At 35.7% G+C, this 21,938-nt stretch overlaps 1 protein-coding gene across 1 annotated transcript in view; it reads right to left on the bottom strand.

Moving 5' to 3' along the window:
* Window positions 1-21,938, bottom strand: part of LOC126036381 (guanine nucleotide-binding protein G(q) subunit alpha-like) — a 139,239-nt gene that overhangs the window by 6,585 nt on the left and 110,716 nt on the right. Inside the window, exons 4-6 of the mRNA XM_049796061.1 lie at window positions 20,777-20,905; window positions 19,658-19,787; window positions 2,268-2,421 (exon numbers count right to left, since the gene is read on the bottom strand). Of these exons, the coding sequence (XP_049652018.1) occupies window positions 2,268-2,421; window positions 19,658-19,787; window positions 20,777-20,905 (413 nt within the window). The remainder of the gene's footprint in view (window positions 1-2,267; window positions 2,422-19,657; window positions 19,788-20,776; window positions 20,906-21,938) is intronic.

Raw genomic sequence — 21,938 nt, 5'->3', positions numbered from 1 at the left:
CTTTGAGTTGGTCACCCAGATTCTATAGAAACAGCAGCAACAGCAAGTCTCACACTACCATGAACAAATTTGCAGTATTTGTGAAGAAAACTCTTAGAACTTCAAAGACAACGATTTCTTCTAAATAAACCACTGCTTTAAACAACTTCCTAGAATTTTATTGAACAGTTTCATAGCAGCTAGACAGAGCACTCTCTCAAAATCTACCGCACTATTCAAAGCCTGTATCCAAATTTGCTTACTTAATCACACCTCTACTGAGTATCATGTAATTTAAATTTTTGTTTGACTGAAGTTGAAATACAGACAACTGAGGTTAGAAAGAATGTTTACGATCTCAGGAATGTAGAAAAAAATTGTATGAGTCAATGTTAAGTTTAGACTGCAAAGTGTCTGTGATCTAAGTAATATGGAGTCTTGGAAAAGATCCATCATATGAATCAGTACATTTCTTGTCCACTGCTCCCTAATCAGCAGTTTGCAAAGAATGTCTCTACACAATACATTCAAGGTCTATATAAGAAGTACTGCATCAATATTTTTCTCTTCTTTTCCTCCCAGCTATGGTGCCTTTTTGTCTTTGTCCTCTCTCCCTCTCCCAGCTCTTCATTCCAGTCTGTGAGTCAGTCTTCTACTACTAGCCATGCAAGGATGTCTTCATGCGATACACCAACCCCTGAGCATGCTTCAGTCCCCCTTCCAGTGCTGTTAGAATACACTGTGCAGCAGTACCGCTTAGCTTAATTTGATCAGTTGCAATCCTGGCTAGCAGTTCTCATCCAGATGCTACTTTCTCCCTTGCATGGGAAAACAGATGGGAGAAGTGATGCAGCTCAAAAATATCTAATTCTGATCCCTTCCTCAGATCTTCCCACCTCTCACACCCCCAGTGTGCTGGGACAGAAGAGGGGACCACATGGTGACCTCTGCAAGCCACAGACCCCATCCTGCCACCAGAAGAAATCAAATCAAACCACAACTTTGTATATGGAGTTAAATCCAGCAAAATCTGCAGAATTAAGAGACAAAGACTCCTGAAGACTTCCAGGTCTTGACTGCAACAGCCCTACCAGTCCATTATCTTTTTTTTTTCCCCTCACCAATGGCAAAGGACAGGAGAAACAGGGTTTCTCTGAGATGAGTGGTTGAGTTTTGTCTGTTTTTTCTGGGCAAGCATTTAACACAGGCTTTATCGTCACTTAGGTGGTGGTAACAAAGCAGACTGTAGAGTCTTCTCACCTTCAGGACATCATCTAGGGAACTTGTCATATGAAGTAAACTCAAAAGAACAAGCATATTTCTATTCAACTGCCAGTTCTCTTCTGCAAAGTACTACGAAACTAAACTTACACTGACTCATAAATAATATGGTCTGATCCTGCAGCCTGTTCACTGTTTCCTTCCCCTTAAACAGGAAACAAAATGCACATTTTTCCTATTATTACTTTCCATATCTGAACGTGAGAGATGCAATCTTTTATTCAGATTTCAAATCTGCTATTTGCTCCCTGGTGGGACAAAACAGATATTATTTTTAAAAAAATACAAGCATTTAGTTCTTTAGACCTCTTATTATATGAGTTTTTCTCTGTTACCAAGGCCTCCATTCAGTTACCTCAAAATACTTAGCTTTTTACCCTAGGAGAACTTTCTGGAAGTAGGAGAAACAGCTGTAAAATCCATATAATTTTTTTATGGACAAACACATTAAGCTTCACGTAAATAAAGTAAAATTAAAATAAAGGAAAAAAGAAGAGGTATGGTAAAAGGGTGGAAGGAGTGGTACTAGTTTCTCTGACTGCCACAGAGAGCTTATGACAATTCCCCTCAGATATTCACCCTTACACAAAACCAAACCTCAAAAAAAAAAAGAGTATGGGAGACAATGTGTAAAAGTGAGGAATGCATTTTTATTTCTTTTTAGCTTTTGTACTTCAGTTTAAACCCTCACCCCAACTTAGGATGAAGGACAGAATGTAGTTCACAACTAATATGACAACAGTTACCTACAAGTCAATAATTTCCTATGAAAGGTTCTGCCATCGTACCCACAATAAATTAGAGTATAAAATGAAAACCTAGCATGCTAAAAAATCCCACAAGAGTTCAATCATATTTTAAAAATCTAGATGATTAAAAATTGCAAAGCACCATTTTTTTAAAGAGCAAGATATATCAAAGGATCTATCTGTCTAGCATTTGGACAAGGCTATTACAATGTGTCATTAGTGTAAATAGAGCATGAGCTCTGATGTCATTATACTTACCATCATACTCTGGAAAATAATCAACTAGATGGGAGTACATAATTTTCTCCTCTAAGAGATCTTTTTTATTTAAGAACAGAATGACTGAAGAGTTCTGGAACCACGGATATGTGATAATTGTCCTAAAGAGTGCTTTGCTTTCTTCCATTCGATTCTGGAATAAAAAAGAGTGAAATTTTGGTGGCCATGAAAGTAATTTTTTTTTTTTTTTTTTTTTTTTGCAATAATTTCATGCAATTTCACTTGATTTGGTAAACGGATACATTTCATGTTTTGCACCTTCCTACCAATACGTAATGTTCAAGTAATTGAATTACAATTAATAATTAAGCAGTTAAACAAATATGCAGGCATTTTCCTTTTGCAAATTCAACTGCTCAAGTGTAAAACACAGGCCATGAACATTAAAGCTGTAACAGGTACATTTGTAATGTCTGAGTATGCACAATTATGACCAGCCAATGAACTGGTGGGTGTTGAAATGCATGTGGTTCATAGTAAGGACAAGTATATGACAAGAAGACATAATAATCAATTCAAGGTTTAAGAACATTCTTTATTTTATAGGCCCTTCCTGAACTTTAAATGCAGAGTTAGATAATTCTTAGAAAGAGATCAGCTTTACAACAACTGCATGTAAATTTGGAACCTGAGATAATTTCGTCAACACCAAAGGCTTATAACATAAAATCTTAAATCTGGAAACTGCTAAATTCGTTTCTAACATTGGGTTAGCCTTTACTTTAATTGCTTAACTGCTCCTGAAAACCACTTTGCATTATAGCTGAAATGTAAGTGAAGCCTACAGTTCTATTTGTAACACTTTTATGTCATTGTAAAATTATGTTATAGCTTGATAAAGTTCTGAAGAACTGTTAGGCTGAAATGATGTGGTTAATACAGAGTCAGAACAAATTGAGTTCAAAACAAAGCAATTAACTTACTCTTTTTTAGTATTAGTATTAATATTATTTAGAGTTGCAGTCCCCTGAAAAAACCTGTTTCACAACCAAACAGGGCTCCTAAGAACAACAGCAAGGAGGTGAAACCTGCAGATTCTGCTGTTGCTGAGCCATACAACAATCCGTCAGATAACTCAGTTTTGTAATAACTGTATCTTTACTTGCATTAATTTGCATTTTAAAGAAACCAACATAAACATGAAGAATAGGAACTTTCAAACAAACAAACCAACAACAAAAAAACCAAAAACCAAACCCTAAAAAATTTCCATTTTGTAGAAATTGATCGTTTGGTCTCTTACATTACCACAGAATTTTCAAGCAATTTATAAATCTTTACCACATGCTGGAGTGGTGGGTGAAAATAAATAGCCAAATTTATAGATTGAGAAAGTAATGCAGAGGAGTAAAACCTTTGCCTTCTTGCAGTCAGTTCTTATGACTCCCACTGATTTCAATGGTGCCAGGATTTCATTCAGAAGGAGAAAAATTGAAATGTCAACTCAGCTGAGTATAAAACCTAAGTCCTTAGACTGTTAATCAGACCATGTTTTCTTCTCAACATTCTATACAGAATTCTTCTCCAAACAAGGCCTTAGAGAAAGGCAATGTGAACTACACAGGATAGTTTTCACCTTTACAGCTTGATGAAAAAGAGAAGGCAATATAATCTTACAAACTCCTGTTTAAATTATAAATATTACCTAAACTCATTAACACTTGGTATGTTCTAATGTGACTCTCAGAAGGTAAAACAGCATCACAACTCAAACAGCAGTGATCTTTCACAGTGAATTTATTTATAAGCTGTTGAAAACTTCTCAGCAAGAAAAGTGCACAGAAAACATAAATTACTTACCTAGAGTAAGTGTTCCTGCTTTTCACAAAAACCCTTCAAGAGGGCTGCAATATTTTCATCTATAATGCCAATTTTTTTCCATATACATAACACAGACTTGCAAAGATAAATAAATCAGTTTGGATAAATTTATGACCCTTCCTCCAGGAAAGCTCAAGAAAACTGTTTTGCAAACATTGTTATTAGACCCAGAGCACATTTTCATTTTCTGTTTGAAGGGGATGCCAAACAAGATGAAGCAGAAAAGGCACGCAGACTGAAGCTACATTGACATCATGTCTAAAACAATTTCTGGCATTCTATCAGCTAAACCATTAACTCTGTAAGTGCTCTGTGTCATAAAAATACCAGGAGACATACACAATAAAGAACAAAATACTGTGTCTTCAACATAAGAAGAGTATGTCTCGTGTTATATATTAGTTATTAATACTGTATAATAAGAATTGTGTTCCACAGTCACTTTTTTCCTATTTTAAATTTGTAAGTTTCCTTTGAGTACTTTCAGACTTGATTTGAGGCATCTTCTTGATGAGATATCTACAAATGACTCCACCCAACCAACAGATCAGAGATAAAGCAGGTTTCCATGATTTCAAAGGTAGTTCAATTAATTAAAACCCAATCTGGGCTGCCAAGAAAAAGGATACTACCAAGAAGGCAGTGTAAAAGAGCTGCTTCACAAAAAATTATGTTTTATCAAAGGAAGTAATCACAGCCTTGAGGAATTTACAGAAGTGGTCAATATCTGCAGTCTAACACAACTGAAAGAAACGCTCAACTGCTTTAGAAAAAATTAATAGTTCACAATGTCAGTAATTAAAGTTAATAAAACATTACCAGATTACCCCACCCTCATTCACTTCGCTGTATTCTTTAGTACAGTCAAAGTTCTATTTCAAAGCCACTTGCCTCCAAAAGTCATCCATTTAACTATATTTCCAGGAAGAGCAAGGGTAACTCTGAATCTGTTCCTGATTCTGGGAGAATAGGCTTTAAAGAGGCAACAGCCGTAGACTGTTGCTCTTGCTAATTTAGTATTAAATTATCTGGTCCTAAACCAAATTAACTGGGAGTCAGAGAATTGTGGGAAAAGATAAAAAATGCATACTACACTGCCAGAGCCCACTGAAGTAGAATTATTTCTTAAAGCACAAGGATCTTGCCCTGTACAGTTGTACCAGATGAAGATATTGGGAAGTTAAGACAGTAAGTCTTGAACACCAAATGGTAGCTCTGAGGAACAGTAACTATCTCAGTATAAGGATTACTTCAGAGTGTACATCACTACAGAATGTCCCCCACCACAACACCATGCGCAGAATGAAGCAAACAGCAGGGATTAAGATATCAGGAAGGCTGCAGATGTTTTCTAAAGAGTTGGCAAAAGATGACAAGCTGTCCAATCAGTTAAGAAAAAGGTCACTCTCTTTAAGATCCGTAATTGACAGGTCTATGAATTTTCAGGATCCTTCTCAAGGAAAAGACCACACAATGCTATGTTCTGTCCCTACAATAGTAGCACAGAAAAAAGACTTAGGATACCATTGGTTATCTTCTCTGAATGTATGTCACATTGCAATGCTCCACAAACAAATATGCCTTTACAAAAGACATATGGAATAAATAGTACTGCTAGAGCTTTAAAAAGGCAGATCAGTCAATTCCAGGGATTCAATGCAGATTTCATGTAATTCGTATATTTAACAAATGTCTTGCAAAGCCTCGTAAAGATATTAATCAAGAAAATCCTTTTCAGTTCATTGTATGACATACATAACATTATATATGTATTACTGAATGACTGCTAAGGTCAATTTTATTTAACTGGAAAAAACCCTAATATTAGATGCAATGACATCATGAAGGAATTGTCCACGGGCTCATCTGTTTTCTCTGATTGTATCAGCTGGTCTAATAAAATTTTCACCTCTTCCTACAGAACTTGCTTATTTTAGCATTTGTATTGTTAATGGGGATCGTCTGAATAAAAAATGTCAGTTGTATCTGACAGCATTGTAAATTACAGCGCTGTTATTGCAGTCATATGTCACATTAACATCATAGTTTTGACATCTAAAGATCAAACCAAGTAAATCCAAAATCCATAATTGAATGTTAACTCTGGGTTTGTTTGTTGGGTTTTTTTTCAGTTCTTTTATAAACTTTATTATGCATAGACCTAATAACAATATCACAGATGAAAACTCAAGGGGACTCAGAGGAAGGGAAAAAACCTAGTAAATAGATGTCCTAACTTCACACTCAGGTTGGGGATGTTTTTACTGTTTTTTTCCTGCCTTAGTTCCATGAACTGTACTTACAGTATGGACAATACTATCAAAGTGTAAGAAAACAAAGCACTTAACATACCCTAGAGAGAAAACAGATACTCACTGTATATTGACCATACCTATATCTTCTCTTGGTGTGTAGTCGTTAACATAATAAAACCTAAAGGGTCTCTGTCTTCTGTTCCCTCTCTCCCTGTAACTCCCACCTTTAGATGAGTGTTTTTTCTGTAACTGAGCCCTTAGCAAGTAAATAAAAATGCTTACCAGTTGCCTGAATTATGGGAAATCTCACTGGCTTCTTCCCTTTCCCTATCCTTAAAATGAAGTAGACAGGATCTCATTAAATACATACTAAACTCTCAGAACATTTTAAAAACTATCCCAAAAGCCAGCACCGTAAACTTGAAATTAATATGTAACATTACGAAAAACAATCAGCGTCTGGCTTCTCCTTTTGAAACTATCCCACATATTGAATCAAACCATTTGCTTTTCATAGTTTTCTGTTTTAACACATAAGAGTCAGAAAGTTTAAAAGAAGGCCAAGGCACAATAAAGGAAGCACAGAGGTTAAACGTTACAGCTTTAGTACTAATGGAAAGTGATGGACTCCCTAGGAAAAAATTGCAATCTGTATTTTGAATTTAAGGAATGTTTTTGTTAAACTTGTCACTAAAGAACTCAGCATAGTTATAATGAAGAGCAAGTGCAGTCAACTTATGTGGGTGTAGCTGATAAATATCCAACACAAGCTCTGAAGATGAACACTGAGAGAAGAATTAATTTCTTATGTTATTAAAATGTAAAGAAGCTGCATTCAGCAAAGTACTTCAGCACAATGCTAACTATAAATACGCATGCACTTCTGCAAAGCTATTCCTTTACTTATTAGACTTAAGTCAAGATCTTGCTATCAGATGCTCTGTTAGGAAAGCAGTATCATCATATCCTCTTCCATTTCTAAGTAGCTCTTCCCAAGAAGCAACCTTCTACATTCTCTGCACTAAGACATTGGGACGCTTATATTTAGAGAAGAATTTTGCCTTTGTTTCACCAGAAACTACTCATTATACAATAAGAAACACTAATTTACAGTTTAGTTCCAAAATCAGACTTCAGATAACAATAATACTGCTCCTACCCAATATACATTCAGGATCTGGCTACCTAGATGGCTTCCAAGTAAGGTGTAGGTCTGCCAGTGGTAAAAACACTACAATTAGATGACAGCATTGACTATTATAACCTAAGAGAACACAGAGAGCATGATTATGTACATATACATCAGCAGGGACGCTGCAGCAGCACTGCTGATGCCATTAAGCACCATACAACATGGAAACAGAACAACTCTACATTCAATTTTTTAAAATGTAAACAGCTCTAAGTGCTCACAGTGACTCCCGTACCTTCCACGGAAACACCACTGAAATGGCAGCCGAGTATTGACTCTGAAATGTTGGCTGGAAGGCATCTCTAGAGTTCATCTAGTTTAGTCTTAGTTCAAGTAGGACTACTGACAACACAGGAGCACGTCAGTCATGGCTTTGTCTTGGCAAGTCTTGAAAGCCTGTACAGATAGGAGATTTCAGTACCTCTCTGGTTTCCCTGTCACAATGCTAAACTAACGCTCAAGGGAAAAATGTTTCCCAATATACAGCCTGAACTTCCCAAGCTACCACTTATTATATTGTCTACCTAGAAAACTTCAGCTCCATGGTACACTTGCAACTCTTCAAAGACTTGTGGGCAAGTGTTAGTGTCCTCTTCATTAGACCGAACAAGCTCAGGTCCCTCTGTCTTCACAGGATATGGGCTCTGGGACCTTCATGCCTTCCTGAACAGTTCATGGGATCATAAAATTGCATTTATAAACCCTTTGCAATTATTTCAGAGGGGAATGGAAGGGAATTGTATTAAAGATGGTAAACAGACATTTTTGTATTTTGTCACTCAGATGTGTACTCTGTAGATTTTTTACAGGAATTGAAAGATGGCCTAGAGATTTTTAAGTAGATTTTATCTGCTTGAGCAGATAAAGCAATATAGGTCCTGAGTTTATCATAACAGATTAAACACTCTAACATGGCTTCATTATTTTGTTTTAGAACGATTCAAGGATTAATCAAAAAATATGAAGCAATTTTTTGACTAATCAATCTCCGCTTATCTTCTGCAGTCTTTAATTTCTCTGTTTATCCAATTTCTAACGCAAATCAGCTTTTATGGGTGTCATGGCAGATAAAACTATTTTTGTTCCAGAAGTAATTTCTCCCAACAATACTGCTTATTATTCTCTGAAATTTCTCATGAACAGGTTTTCTGTTGCTAATGATAGCTCATACCATTGCATGCTCACCATTTTTCTTTATCAAACAGCTATGCAACATTACTGCCATAATATTTTTAATCATAATAATTTTAATCTTTAAAGAATCTTTGACAAGATGAAATTTTTGAATTACTCACTGTTCTGAAAAACACTTAACAGGATGCACTTTTCCTTATGTAAGAAACAGCTTCACGTTACAGTATTTTTACTGGAAATAGGGATAGGATTACAAGGAATATAGAAAAAGGCCAGCACTGGGGATCTGACCTTCTGTCAGATGAAATGTGAAGGAAGCCTTGCCAAACCAAGACAGACAGTGTGGCTCTTTGAAAAGAGGACACGAACGGCGGGGAGCAGGCAGTATTTAATAGTTTGTTCAAGCACTTGATCTGATTCTACAAGCCAGCTCTACCTCACTAAATTGCTTCCAGAAAAGTCTTATTTCAGCTTCAATGGAAAAGGCTGCAGAAAGAAACTTGTGAATAACTATGTACAGAAATGGGCAGCTGGAGCTGGCTCAAAGCTTTCTCAGTAGCTGACAGCCATTCTCAGCAGTGATGTCAGTCTTCACAGCAATCCCACTCTGACAGCAGCAACAGCTCATAGTGGCCTCCCTGGCTTTGCAGGCAGCTGGCACAAAGAAAATGAGCAGCAGGATCGCTGTTTTCAGCATCCCCCAAGATCTGCTGGCCTGGGCAACTTCCCTGCTTTGCTTATGTCTGCACTCAGTCCTGAACTGCATGAAGGCATACTAGCATAGCCAGCCATTACTCCATCTTTCTTGTTAGAATATGCAGATGCCAGCATAAAATTCTCCCATGCTCCACACAACCTGACACCATCACCAGTTCAATGTAAAAATACCATCATGAAACACAGAATAAAAAACACAGCAGACAAAACTCCACAAGTGAATACAAATTTGTTAACTATAAACAGATCGTATGATCTTGGACAGGATTATTCCAATTTCTTATTCAGTATCAAGAAAGACCACCGTACTTATTCATGAATCATGGGACCGTCCAGTTTTATGACTAGAAACATGTTTTTATGAAACATAAATAAAGTGAAATGGCTTTCTATCATGTATCTCTTACTATATAAAAGATTTTATGCTGATAATTTTTTGTACGATGGTTAAACATTAACACAAGTGTAACTAGACACACAAATCACATTTTCTCACATTTTTATCCAAATGTGAACTCTTACTCTTCCTCATTTTTTAACAGATTAAAAAAGAGTATACTTTCTTCCACTTTTTTTTAGATCCTATATTTTCAGATTTCATGTTGAAATGATGGATTTATAGTTTGGATTAATGTATTGAAATTCCCTTTGCTATCTGTTGCTCTCAAAAAATACGCAATTACTCCTGCAATTACAGAAATAACAGAATTGGCATAATTTCTAAGCATTTGATTCTAAGAAGTCAAATCCTGAAAAATACCTGAAGAGTGCTAACATAGCATTTAAAAGTTGTACCCCAGTGAAGGGAAAGCGGCATTTCCCAGCCAACAAACATAGCACTTTGACAGAAAAGACTAAGTACAACATTAATCTGAAGCAATACAGAAGCAGTAATGGAGTTTCACCCATTACTGTCTTTATGACTGTCTAGAGTGGCATCTAGTGGGCATACTGTAACTTACATATTCAACCAAAAATGTAATTCATTTTTCTCTTAAAATTGTTAGTAATTTAAATATTGTCTGTTAAAATTAGGATTTCACGAATTTTGAAAGACTGAATTTTGTTGGTATGATAAGAGAGAAGGTGGTGCAGAGGTAAACAAGATGCATTTTTCAGTCAACAACTTGGACTGTGTATATAACACATTATGCTGGTAACAAATCTTTGACTGAGAGGGCATTCAGAGACGCTAATAGTAGAAGAGGAGGTACTGACGCAAGACAGCTTCAGGAAAAAAAGCAGGGGTTAATATTTCAGACGTTGTTTAGTAATGTTTAGTCTATCATTTTACCTGACAAAATCTTGTGCATGTGAATGGTTTTTGTGTGAAAGTCTGTATTAATTAGGAATGTCTCCATTCTCTAAGACTTCCAGCAATTATTCAAGTAGAAGCACTGCCTGGCTGCACAGAAAGACCTACAGCGTATTCCTTGGCTAGAAATTTAATACAGCTGCTACATTAAAGTTGGGAAATAACAGAGGAAATCAGGAAATGGGAGGTAAGTGCAGAGTCCTCCACTATGTAAAAAAAAGTAAACACAGTATCAAAACTGGAAGCACTTCAGATTTTTGTCACCAGTAAGAGGTATAATCTTGCAGCTATACTGCTGTAACTAGCCATCTAGGAAAAAACTGCAATGGTTGTACAAATATTTTGATGACTAACTCAAATGCAGTAACAGACAACTTCTAACACAGAGCTCAGGAATAATTCCTTTATTTTCTTCACTGGACTTGAATCTTTCTGCAAACAAGCCTGACAAAAAAAGATGCTGGTAGAGGACTGGAAAGACATCTCTGTAGATGGGAACTGTATTTTTAAATCACCTGGGACAATAACTCTCACCTCTCCAACAACTTAAAGTTGCAACACTGCACTCTCAAATATATGGCAATTTTATGTACCCAGCAGAGGGACAGATGAACCAAATGACAGCTGAAATCCATCAAATCAACATGTTCAACAACCATCAAAGTACAAAAATACTGTTCAAAATAAAGTGGTCAAAAAACATGGTCCAAACATTGCTGTCAAATGTTTTAAATAAAAAAAAGTCTGTTAAATCAATTTTGATGAAATAACATGAATGTCAGAATGTTTTTTCATTAATACCTACGTATTTTTGAGAAAAGTGGATGAAAATATTTTAAAATTAAATTGTCATTGAAAAGGCCCTTTTCTGGACAGTTTTGACACTGGTTATTGAATAAAATAAGTGCCAATTGTCTTTGCCAGCAACTGCTGCCAATAGCAACATTTACCAGCAGCATTTCTGGCAGCCTCTGCAAGCTGGTTCACAGTCATTCAACCTCCCATTTCCATTATGAACCACCCACTTAAACAAAAAGAGAGAGAGGCTCTGGCTCTTCCTCATGCAATTGCTTCTCACTATTGATACTTTACATTTGGAAGGCTCTTTATCCACAAACCAAAAAGAAAATACACATGCATATGTGTGAAGAGGTATGAACAGATACAATACACACAGCAATAAACAATGAGTTCTGGAGATTTTATTTCCCATGGAAATAACATTGTTAAATAATTACGAAGACCATTTGAGGATTTTAATTCTATCTGGGAGTTCATATTATCCCTCTGCCCTATGCTCAGTTGTTCTGGATTGCTGAATGTTGATGAAAAAAACCAAACAACTGAAGTATTATGTTTATTCACAATGCAGAAAAAGAGAAGTGCTCTGATCTCAACATTGTTTTCTTTCAGCCTTCATGCTAAGCCATGTAGGGCTAGCCTGTGAATAAGGAACACATAGTGCTAGAAGAGAAGTGGAAGCATGCCCAGATGTGAACAGCAACATAGTTCTGATGAAAAAAATTAAATACATGCTTCGGATAATCACCTCCATAAAGAGTGAAAGTATTCTGAACTCTGTAGCCTCATGTCATTTCTTACTTTTGTCCCATATCAAAAGAAAATGCAACTCAAACATTGTACCAATTTGTCAACCATTAACAGAGTGCACTGATGAACACTACTGAAGTTCCATCTAGGCTTTGGATATTCATCTATTTTGCAGATGTATTTTGTCCAGATTCAAAACATAAGCATGTATGCCTGCACCTACGTACCTGTATGCACACACAAATGAATTCACAGTAAAAAATACCTATCCTGGGTTTCATGTAATTTTAATATATTAGACTTTAACTGGAATATTCTTTAACAAACCAAGCAACACTAATCCTTTCTACTTGGGACAACCTAAGAATAATAAAATTTTCCATCAATCTAAAGAACTGACATCCTTGCACTGTGCCTTTATTCAGTACTTGAAGCACAGAAACATTGCAGAAAACCACTCAACAAAGTTCCTTCAGTATCAATTTGCAGTTGTGGCTGAGGTACTGAAGCCCTAATTTTCTAAATATCCTATTTTGCCTTCATACAAGCGTTACTTCTAATAAATTCACAAGGCAGCTTTTCAGTGTAAATTAAGTACTGCGAATGTAACTACATTGATTTCATGGTGGATATCTGAATTAAGTAGGGTTCTTCAGGGTTTTAAAGAAGCTATGGCAAAACCTTATGGCATGATCACAAAGATGATCCCCAAAGAAACAAACAAAAAAATTTCCTTTCACTTGTCAAACTATGATTTTTCTACTAAGAATCACAGAAACATTTATGTTGGAAAGGACCTGTGGAAGTCATCTGGTCCAACTCCTTGCTCCCAGCAGGACTCTGTCATTAGATTAGGTTGCTCATAGCTGCATCCAGTCAAGCTTTGAATGTCTCTCTCCAGGACGGAGATCCTACCCCTCTAAGCAACCAATTCTACTACACACACTCATACGTAGCTATCATGTTTCAGCCCTCTTGATCTATGAACACCAAGCTAAACACAGTTTTACTGAGGACCACTGTATTTACAGACTATTAAGTCACTAGAGTTTTAATGATCCCCTGCTGGTAATGTTTTGGACAAAGTGTTTTTAAGAACCACTTTCTTCACAGGTTATTTAGCTCCACACTGTTTCCAAAAGGGACTCCACCAGTCACATGCACCTTCTTTCCACCTCTCCTGTTCCACTTGTCTGCCTACCCCCTTGAATTTCTGTAAGGTTTGTGCAATGACTTTTGGAAATGTTGCTTGAGTCACTTCTGGTTCTGTTCACATCTCAAAAATGTTATGCTTTCCTACTGCTACTGCCATGCAAACATCTGCTACTGTTAAATGAACGGGCTAGTCTACATTTCAGAAACATCGAGACTTGATGGGGGATCACAGCTGCACTTTGCTGCTAAGTAACAGCTACTGCTTTAAAAGTTTATAAACTCAGGATAAATGTATAAGACAACAGGATGCTGAAAACAGAATGAGAGAGCATCAAGTTATAGCAGCAGAATTCACAACAGTGCAAGCAGCAGTCTTCCCACAGCTCTAGCTGCTACACCACTGTGTATTACACAGCCGCAAGGGAGCAGGATTAGGCAAGTTTCCAGGGAACTTCTGTTCACAATGAGGAGAATGGTAACACATGCAAAAGTATTTGTTGGAATATTTTAAAAATGACTGATCAAGGCTGGCACGAAAAAGATTCAATCTGGTTATCATACCAGGTTAGATAATGCAGGCCCTTAAAGCAGACAAACCATTTGGTTCCAGATCATAAGGAAGTGAAAGCCACTGGACAGATGAACACAAGGCAAAAGCAAGAAGCTGGGAAAACTATTTTTATGTCATCATTTTTGTGGCTGTCCATTGAGCAATATGGCATTTGTCAAGACCACAGAAAAGACAGAACCTAGATAATAGGTTAACATGTGTGAAAGGAGGACACACAGGAAGTAATGGTAATATTAGACATAGCTTGAAGGCATGTGTCTAGGATTTCTTAAGCCAAGGAATCAGTTTTGTTATTATTTTAAACACTTATAATTCTTAAGCCATTCCAGCCTGCTTCATACATTACAAACATTTTCAGCAAGAACTGCAATCTGGGATCAAACCTGTAAATACATGAATTATAAGGTGGTACTTTCTATAAAGCTTTAATGCAAATCAGATGACAGTTCTGATGATTAAAGGGAAGGAAATACTGGTTTAAGAGAAATTCAGTTACACTTTATTATGTTAACACTAACGATTTTGGCTGCAGCTAAATAAAATAATTTATTAAGACATAGTACAAGCTTTAAAAAAAAAAAAGACAAAAGCTAAAAAAAAAAAGGTTTAAAGCAAAAGCTTTTAAAAAAAGGAGCAGTACTCTACTTAACAAGAATCTCCGATTAAAAAGAATCAATAATTGTTCTTAATAAACCTCTTCAAAGGGTTGCAAATTACCTGTCTGGATAGGATATATAAGTGAATTAGACCTTAACAGAAAAATAGGTTCTATTTGCTTTGTTATCCAAAGTCAGTGAAAACCCAGCAAATAAACCACCCTATGAAAAACAAGTTTTTAAAGTTATATTAATGTTACTATTTTAAGAAAGGAAGAGGCAATGGTTCTTTTATACATGGTTTCATTCATCAGTGAAGAGAAACTGCTTAACAAGTAAAATAATGAAAAAAATCATTGTTATCCTAAGGCATAGAGATGCATATATAAGATATTCATATGTATCTGGGATACATAGTATGTATTTATAATGCTGGGCATTAGTGAAATTCCTTACTCAAAAGTCAAAGTGGAAGGAATATTAGCTGTAAGTATTAGCAACATTTATCTCCAATCCTGTTAAAACTTCACATTTTATAACTGTATTTCTATTTTTTTTTTTAAACCAAAATGTATCAGCTCTGACCAAAATAATCTAAACTGGCATTTCTTCCCCAATTTATTTTGTGCAATGGATGTTCAGAATACTCATACCGATTTACTTCTAAAAATGCTCTTTTATCAGTGAGTACTTTATGCTGTCCAATGCCTCTGTAGCTTTGCAGCCTCTGACAATACCTCAGGAAAGACAGTATCTGCTTTTTGATAGTTTAGAAAATTTCAAAAATTCTCTTAGCCTATTAATTCATTAATTTAGCTGAACTGAGGAAATTGCATCCTGTCTTTTCTGTTCTTCCTCTGGGAACACATTAAAAAAAAGGATCTCTACCTATAAAAAGCCCACATTTTCATAACCACCATAGACCCACACAAGCTATATGAAATCATATATGCCTTAATGCAGAAGAAAAATATGTGCAAGCATCAATAAATACCATCCTTTATTTTGTCATTTCAAAGTACTTAACAAGCTCTGCAAAGATAATGAAAATCTCTTTTTTATGAAACCAGATTTTACAGGTATGTAATGTCTCCAGAACTGCAAGTGGTTATTGGTTCTCTTATAAAGCTGGAACTCATTTTTGCATTTATTGCACTGAGACCATGAGATTTTATATGTTTAGAAGAGCTACCTGCCATACATATTTAAATGCAGCATATCCTGGAATACGGATTGATATACTTTATCTAGAAAAAAATCCTTTATTTAAGAAAACAAATTGATTTTAAAAATTGAAAAGTTCTAAACTGTTCTTTTTGATAAAACTGCAAATTTCTCCAGATCTGCTGGAATAATACAGAGCAAAAGCCTGACCTAGAGGACATAATACATCATAAACTAACTCACCAGAGAGATGATTCCTTCATTTTTTGTCTCACCTCTAATTCTGTCAGACTTTTCTGAAAAAGTGAAAAGGTCAAGTATCTGATAATTTAACTTATAACATGTTCTTCATCACATCATATCTGACTGAGGGATGATTTACTTAATTTACAGTACTATTAATGTAATTAGCATATTATGTCCTCTGGATCAAATTTTGTCCTGATTTCCACCAATGAATCTAGACAGACTTACTGTTTTATTAAGGGCAGAATTTGGAACAGTTAGCTATCTCTCCTTTTACAGATATTTAAAAAGAGAAAGGCATTTCAAAACTGTACATCGTCTGAAATTTTTGAAAGATATGTTTAAATATACTGTCCTTACCAATTCGTCTCATTTTGTATTTATGCACCAAAATCAGATGCTTAGTTATGTATGATCTAGACACATACTTAAGAGAGGAGAGATGACGTTGTTTCTGAGTACTGCCTGTTAGAGGAATCATAGTTAAAATACTGTTGGGCAGCCATGTGTGCTTTTCTTCAGGACTGAAACCCACACCTCTTTAGCTGCAGATCTTTGTTATGGGAGTGCAATTTCATGGATGTATCACTTAAAGAGTCATTCTACACAGCACTCTGAATACCAGGCAGTCTGAATACTTGTCTTATTTTCTATGTATGATATCCCCTTACAGAGTAGTTATATTTCTCAGAACTTTCAATACTTAACTCCTCCACGGTCATGAAGAGAGAAACACTTTCCAGCTCAATCCCACATATACCCACTAAGTAAAAGCCCTGGAGAGACACTAGCAAAGTCTGTCAACTCAGTATAGCCTCATCTGATTTATAATTCAAATGTATTTCTCTTGAATAAGATAAACAACGGAAGAAATGGATTTACAGCTGAGAGTCTATCAGGCACTACATCTTGAAATACAAACCAAGAGTCTTAAGGGCTCTAAACCAGTTTCATAATGATGAAGGGTCACATGAACATACATGCACTAAATGGCAAATAATAATTCTTGCAGATTTATGTTTACTCATGAAATTGAGATTAATGAAAAAATGTATTAACTAAGAAGAATGCCACAGATGATTAAAAAGCACAGTTTTCTTTGTAAAAACATACTATGAGGAAAAAGACTTCAGGCAATAACATGCAGTGGACTAATTAGAAAAAGAAAGTAGGCCATCTTACAAAAATCATACTGTTTAATCAGGCCATGCAAAAGGAGTAGCAGAACACTGCAAGTTGTCAAGTCAGATCTTTTAATTTCATTAAGAGGCACACAGATCAAAGAAGGATCAGATTCTATCACAGTATCACACTGATGGCATACGAAGAAAGTAGGGCACTGACACACACTCACTTTGGTGCTATAATTTTAATACTGTTTCACAATTTAAAGGTAAGTGTGAAAAGTATGTCTTGGCTGATTACCAAAGTCTCCAAGTTAAATTACTGTCTTCCCTACTGAGCTTGTCACATGGCAGTGAAGAATAAAAATCTTTTTTGGGGGCTAAATTTCTTAATTCAAGGTGTCAACTAACACATTTAAAACCTTTTCCTGTATTTCTGCCACACCCACATTCAGACAAACTACACTTTACTTTATGCAGAATAAATAAACCCACTCTTCTCCCATGCGTTCTAGGACTGCAATGTTTAGAGATACAGGGAAGGGGAAAAGGAAGGGAAGGAAGCAGCGCTCTGGTATACCAACAAAATCTTGACAGATAGCTTTCAGCTTGCTGAAAGCCAAAACTAAACTGTCTAGATGGGGCAGTCTGGATCCATCCCAGAGCTAGAGTAATACAAGCCTAAGGCTGCTGGAATGTGCTACTAGGGTATGTATGCATGTATGATTTGCAAATAAAAACTGGTTTGAATTAAAGTTATGAACATACTTTAAACTGAAAGACAAAAGGGTTCAAAAGTTTTCCACTGTTGTTAATAAGAAACATAGTTTAGCAGTGAGGTGAAAGAACCATTTTGCAAGACAATGAGGAGTTTTACAGCTTTTGCCTCCAAGAAGTGTTTTGAAAGTGAAAACTTGAAAAATCTAAACAGCTTTACAAGTAAAGTGATCTTCTTCATAATAGTTGAAAAGTAGTTATAGAAAAGCTATCACAGCTTTAGGTATCACTTCATTGGACATCCCAAAACATAAAGGAAATCTTCAGTCAGACATCCTATTCAGTTCACAACACATGAACTCTTCTAGCTTACAAGAACACAGAGCAAGATACTCCAAATGATTCAACCTAGGAAGATATTGCTCTACCTTCTACAGTAAGGATGCTCTAAGTTATGATATGCACACTAAAGTTATCTGACAAACGAGAGCAAGCATCTGAACAAGCGACCTATCTAGAACAGGACACACTCAACAAGGAATCAGGATCTAGTAAACCTCTCCCTGTGAGACAGTTCCTACGAGAACTACTCCCTGTGAGACAGACAGTATGAAAACACAGTGATAAACAGCTAACATAAGAAAGTTTGGACGTTTATTTTTGATAGTTAGAATAGTATTTGAAAATTACCATAATTAATTTTTCTGTATTTGATTTCCAATATATTTTGTTTTGACTTGTATAATTAAAATACTTAATACTTCTATGCTGACTTTGTGGCTACAAAAGAATAATGCAAACAGAAAAAAACCCAACCATTTTTGGCTTGGCTTGAAGTGAGCCAAGTTTGACCAAGTTGTCTTTTCATCTACACATGTCTAGCTTTCAAAATTGCAAGAGATGAAGTTGATGCAGATTACATCATCATTTTCATAAATTCAGCTTTGAATGATATAGTTGATTATATAACTCACGTTAACAGTATTTTTCTTTTATGGAAAGACTATAAATGTAACAGCTTTGAGAACTCCCAGACTTTATTAAAAATTGAATCCTGTAGAAAGTTCAGCATACAAACATGAATGTCCAGGGACATCTGTTTTACCTTGTTATGTCAACCATTCTCTTAAACAACATGTATGCAGCCATGAAGAACATTCAAATGTTTTCTTTTTTTTCACCTAACTTTTGTAAGCATGTGTTAAAACACTTCCATAGGACAGTGCCAGTGAGTATAAAAGTTTGATGAATAATTTAAAATAGTCCTCAGAAAGATAGAAAAATCTAAACATTAAATTATCTCCCCACTCTGTAAAACTGCATTCAAAATACTGAGTATTAGTGTGATTTGCCCCCTCAGCTCATCCACTTTCTTACTTCTATTATTTTTTGAAATAAAAACACAATATACATCCTATGCTTTAAGTCAAAGGAATGAAGTTTACTACTTTAGGGTTTGTTCTAGCAAAGAATTTATAAATTTTGTCTTCATTTCCACGACCTATTTTTGTGGCTCTGCTACATTAACACTAACTGCACAAATAGCTACACTAAGAACATTTCTCTGTATTCAACTGTATTCCCCTTCAACACAAAATAGATAGGTTTCTTTGAATCCTCCATGGAGTGGATCAGCTTTGCCATATTTGAAGATTGATTCCCTCCTCCCCTCTTGATCCCTGTAGTGCTTCTCACTCCATTGGGTGCAGTTGTGTATGACTGCTGGTAGACGCATTTGGAAAACATGTGGGAGTGGACAAGAGAAGTTACTTTTACTTTAAAACTACTGCTTTTTGCTGATGCTTGCTTACCTCATTGTCTGACTCCACAAGCACTTGATCATATTCACTAAGAGCTACTAGGAACATGATAGATGTGACATTTTCAAAGCAATGTATCCATTTTCTTCTTTCTGATCGTTGGCCTCCTACATCCACCATTCTGCAAAATTAACATCCACATCAACTCCATGAATACCTTAACAGATAAACACACAAGCACACACACGACAAAATTCAAGAATTTAGCTGAAAACAGAGTTTGATTTGTTTTTCTTAATGATTTTTTTCCATTTATATTTAATGGATTCTGTTATAAGTAGACAGTTAATCATATTTGCTTTTAAGTCTGCTATGTTTTCTGTATTTAAATTATTGTGGGTCTCAAACCCCTCAGATTTCTGACATAAAAAGGTCTCATGAACCATGATTCAGCAATGTATGCCCTGCATATTCAGCAGAAACAGATGTGAACAGAACAGACTTGGTGGTTTGCCTTTTCCCCCACAAATTACCAGAGTCAAAATTCCCAACTTGTTAAAGCTGCCCCATTTTAAGAGGACAAATAGAACACAGTATGTATCTACTAAAATTTTTAATATCCAAAATTAAAACTCCAATTTGCTCACAGTGTATTCCCACTTCATCCCATGTCTTAGTGTAACTAAATACAGGTATCTAACTTGCAATTGCAATTTCATAGTTATTTTTTAAACAAGTATACTTGCACTCAAGTAGGGTGATTTCTCTCAAAAGGAGAGTAATTTCTGCCTAAAAGTCAACAACATAAGTGGTAACTTTGTACTTCATAATTTACAAGAATTATGAGGACACATGATTGTATTTTCAGAATATTATTCATAGTGAAACTTTGATATATATTATTGAAAAGATGAATTGCAGGTTTTCTATCAGTAATAACTACCTTCAGAAAAAGACAAACCTAGTTGTCTTTCATCCTTTTGACATCTTTAACACCAGCTCCTTATTACATGTGGACAATTACATGAAAATATAATGATCAAGCCCATATTTTAAAAACATAGAATAATTGCTTTTTATGCACTTTTAACCAATATCCTATACATGGTATTACTAATGTAAAAGGAAACAAAGAAACAAAGCAAGTGGGTGTTAAAACTTTTTTTCTACCTGAAAATGACGCTTTGTAAGTCGAATGGATATTCAATGATCCCTGTTGTTGGGACTCGAACTCTGAGCACATCTTGCTGAGTTGGCAGATAGGTGGAGTCTGCTATGCGGTCCAAGTCATTAAGATAGCTATAGACAGGGAGAAACAACAGGAATGCAAGACAGTGACACCATCATCCCACTGAGGAAAAGAGAAAGGAAGACTTGGGAATGGAAATGGGCTGTGGGTTAGGAAGAAGTAAAACAGAAAAAAGAGCATTATCGGCATAAAAGAGGGGACAAAGTATAAAAATGTGCTCCATCTTCCCTTCCTGTACACTTTCATAGCTTCAGGTAACTGCTACAGAAGGGTAGCATAATTATTCTCATTTTTCTCATACAAATTTGCTTGGCTTTCATGTGTAAATTCACCAGAGATTCAAAGTTTTCAATTACACAATTCTAGGCAATTTAGAGACAAGTAATATTATAAAATGTGTGAGAAATACAAACCCGCACAGTTTTATTTGAATATGTAACATATTTCTTGATATTCACTCTGTGGTATCTACACATTTACATGGATAGACAAACATGAATCTTCCAAGAACAGTGAACTGTTACAGAATAGATCATTATCAGTTACAAAATGACAGGAGGATAAATGGTACTGTTTGGAGATTCAATAAAATTAAAAAAAAAAAAAAAAAAAAAAGGGAAAACACCACCCACTGACAATTGTAAAACTCTCCAGATCTTGTTATCAGAAGGCAGCACTGATTATTTAGTGGGATTGCTGGCACCTGGAAGTCCTGCATTCACACTGAAACTTCTGCTTAAGCTAATAAGCCTGCAGTACATGAAATACACCCCAGTCGGTTAGCAAATAACCCGAAATTGCTATAAAATTGCTTGTAAAGTTTTATTAACTACAACACAAAACTCTTCTGCTATTGCTTAATGGTGGGTTTCAACCATAAAGCACCAGTGTACTGGAGGTTTTAATTAATTCTCATAAAAGAGATGCTTCAAAAAAGAGGTGTACCAATGTGTGTGTGTGATAGCCTGTTTGGGTCCAGAAGCTGGACGTCTCATGAAATCAGTGCATCAGGTAGCTTCGGCTGTCCCCGTGGTAAATGTCTGGGAGAAAGACTGCTGCAGGAAATGAAGTTCTTGGGCATTT

The sequence above is a fragment of the Accipiter gentilis genome, chromosome Z (genome assembly GCF_929443795.1).
Source record: "Accipiter gentilis chromosome Z, bAccGen1.1, whole genome shotgun sequence".
Lineage (NCBI taxonomy): Eukaryota > Metazoa > Chordata > Aves > Accipitriformes > Accipitridae > Astur > Astur gentilis.
The sequence above is the reverse complement of the archived record's forward strand: the minus strand, read 5'-3'. Positions and strand labels throughout refer to the sequence as shown.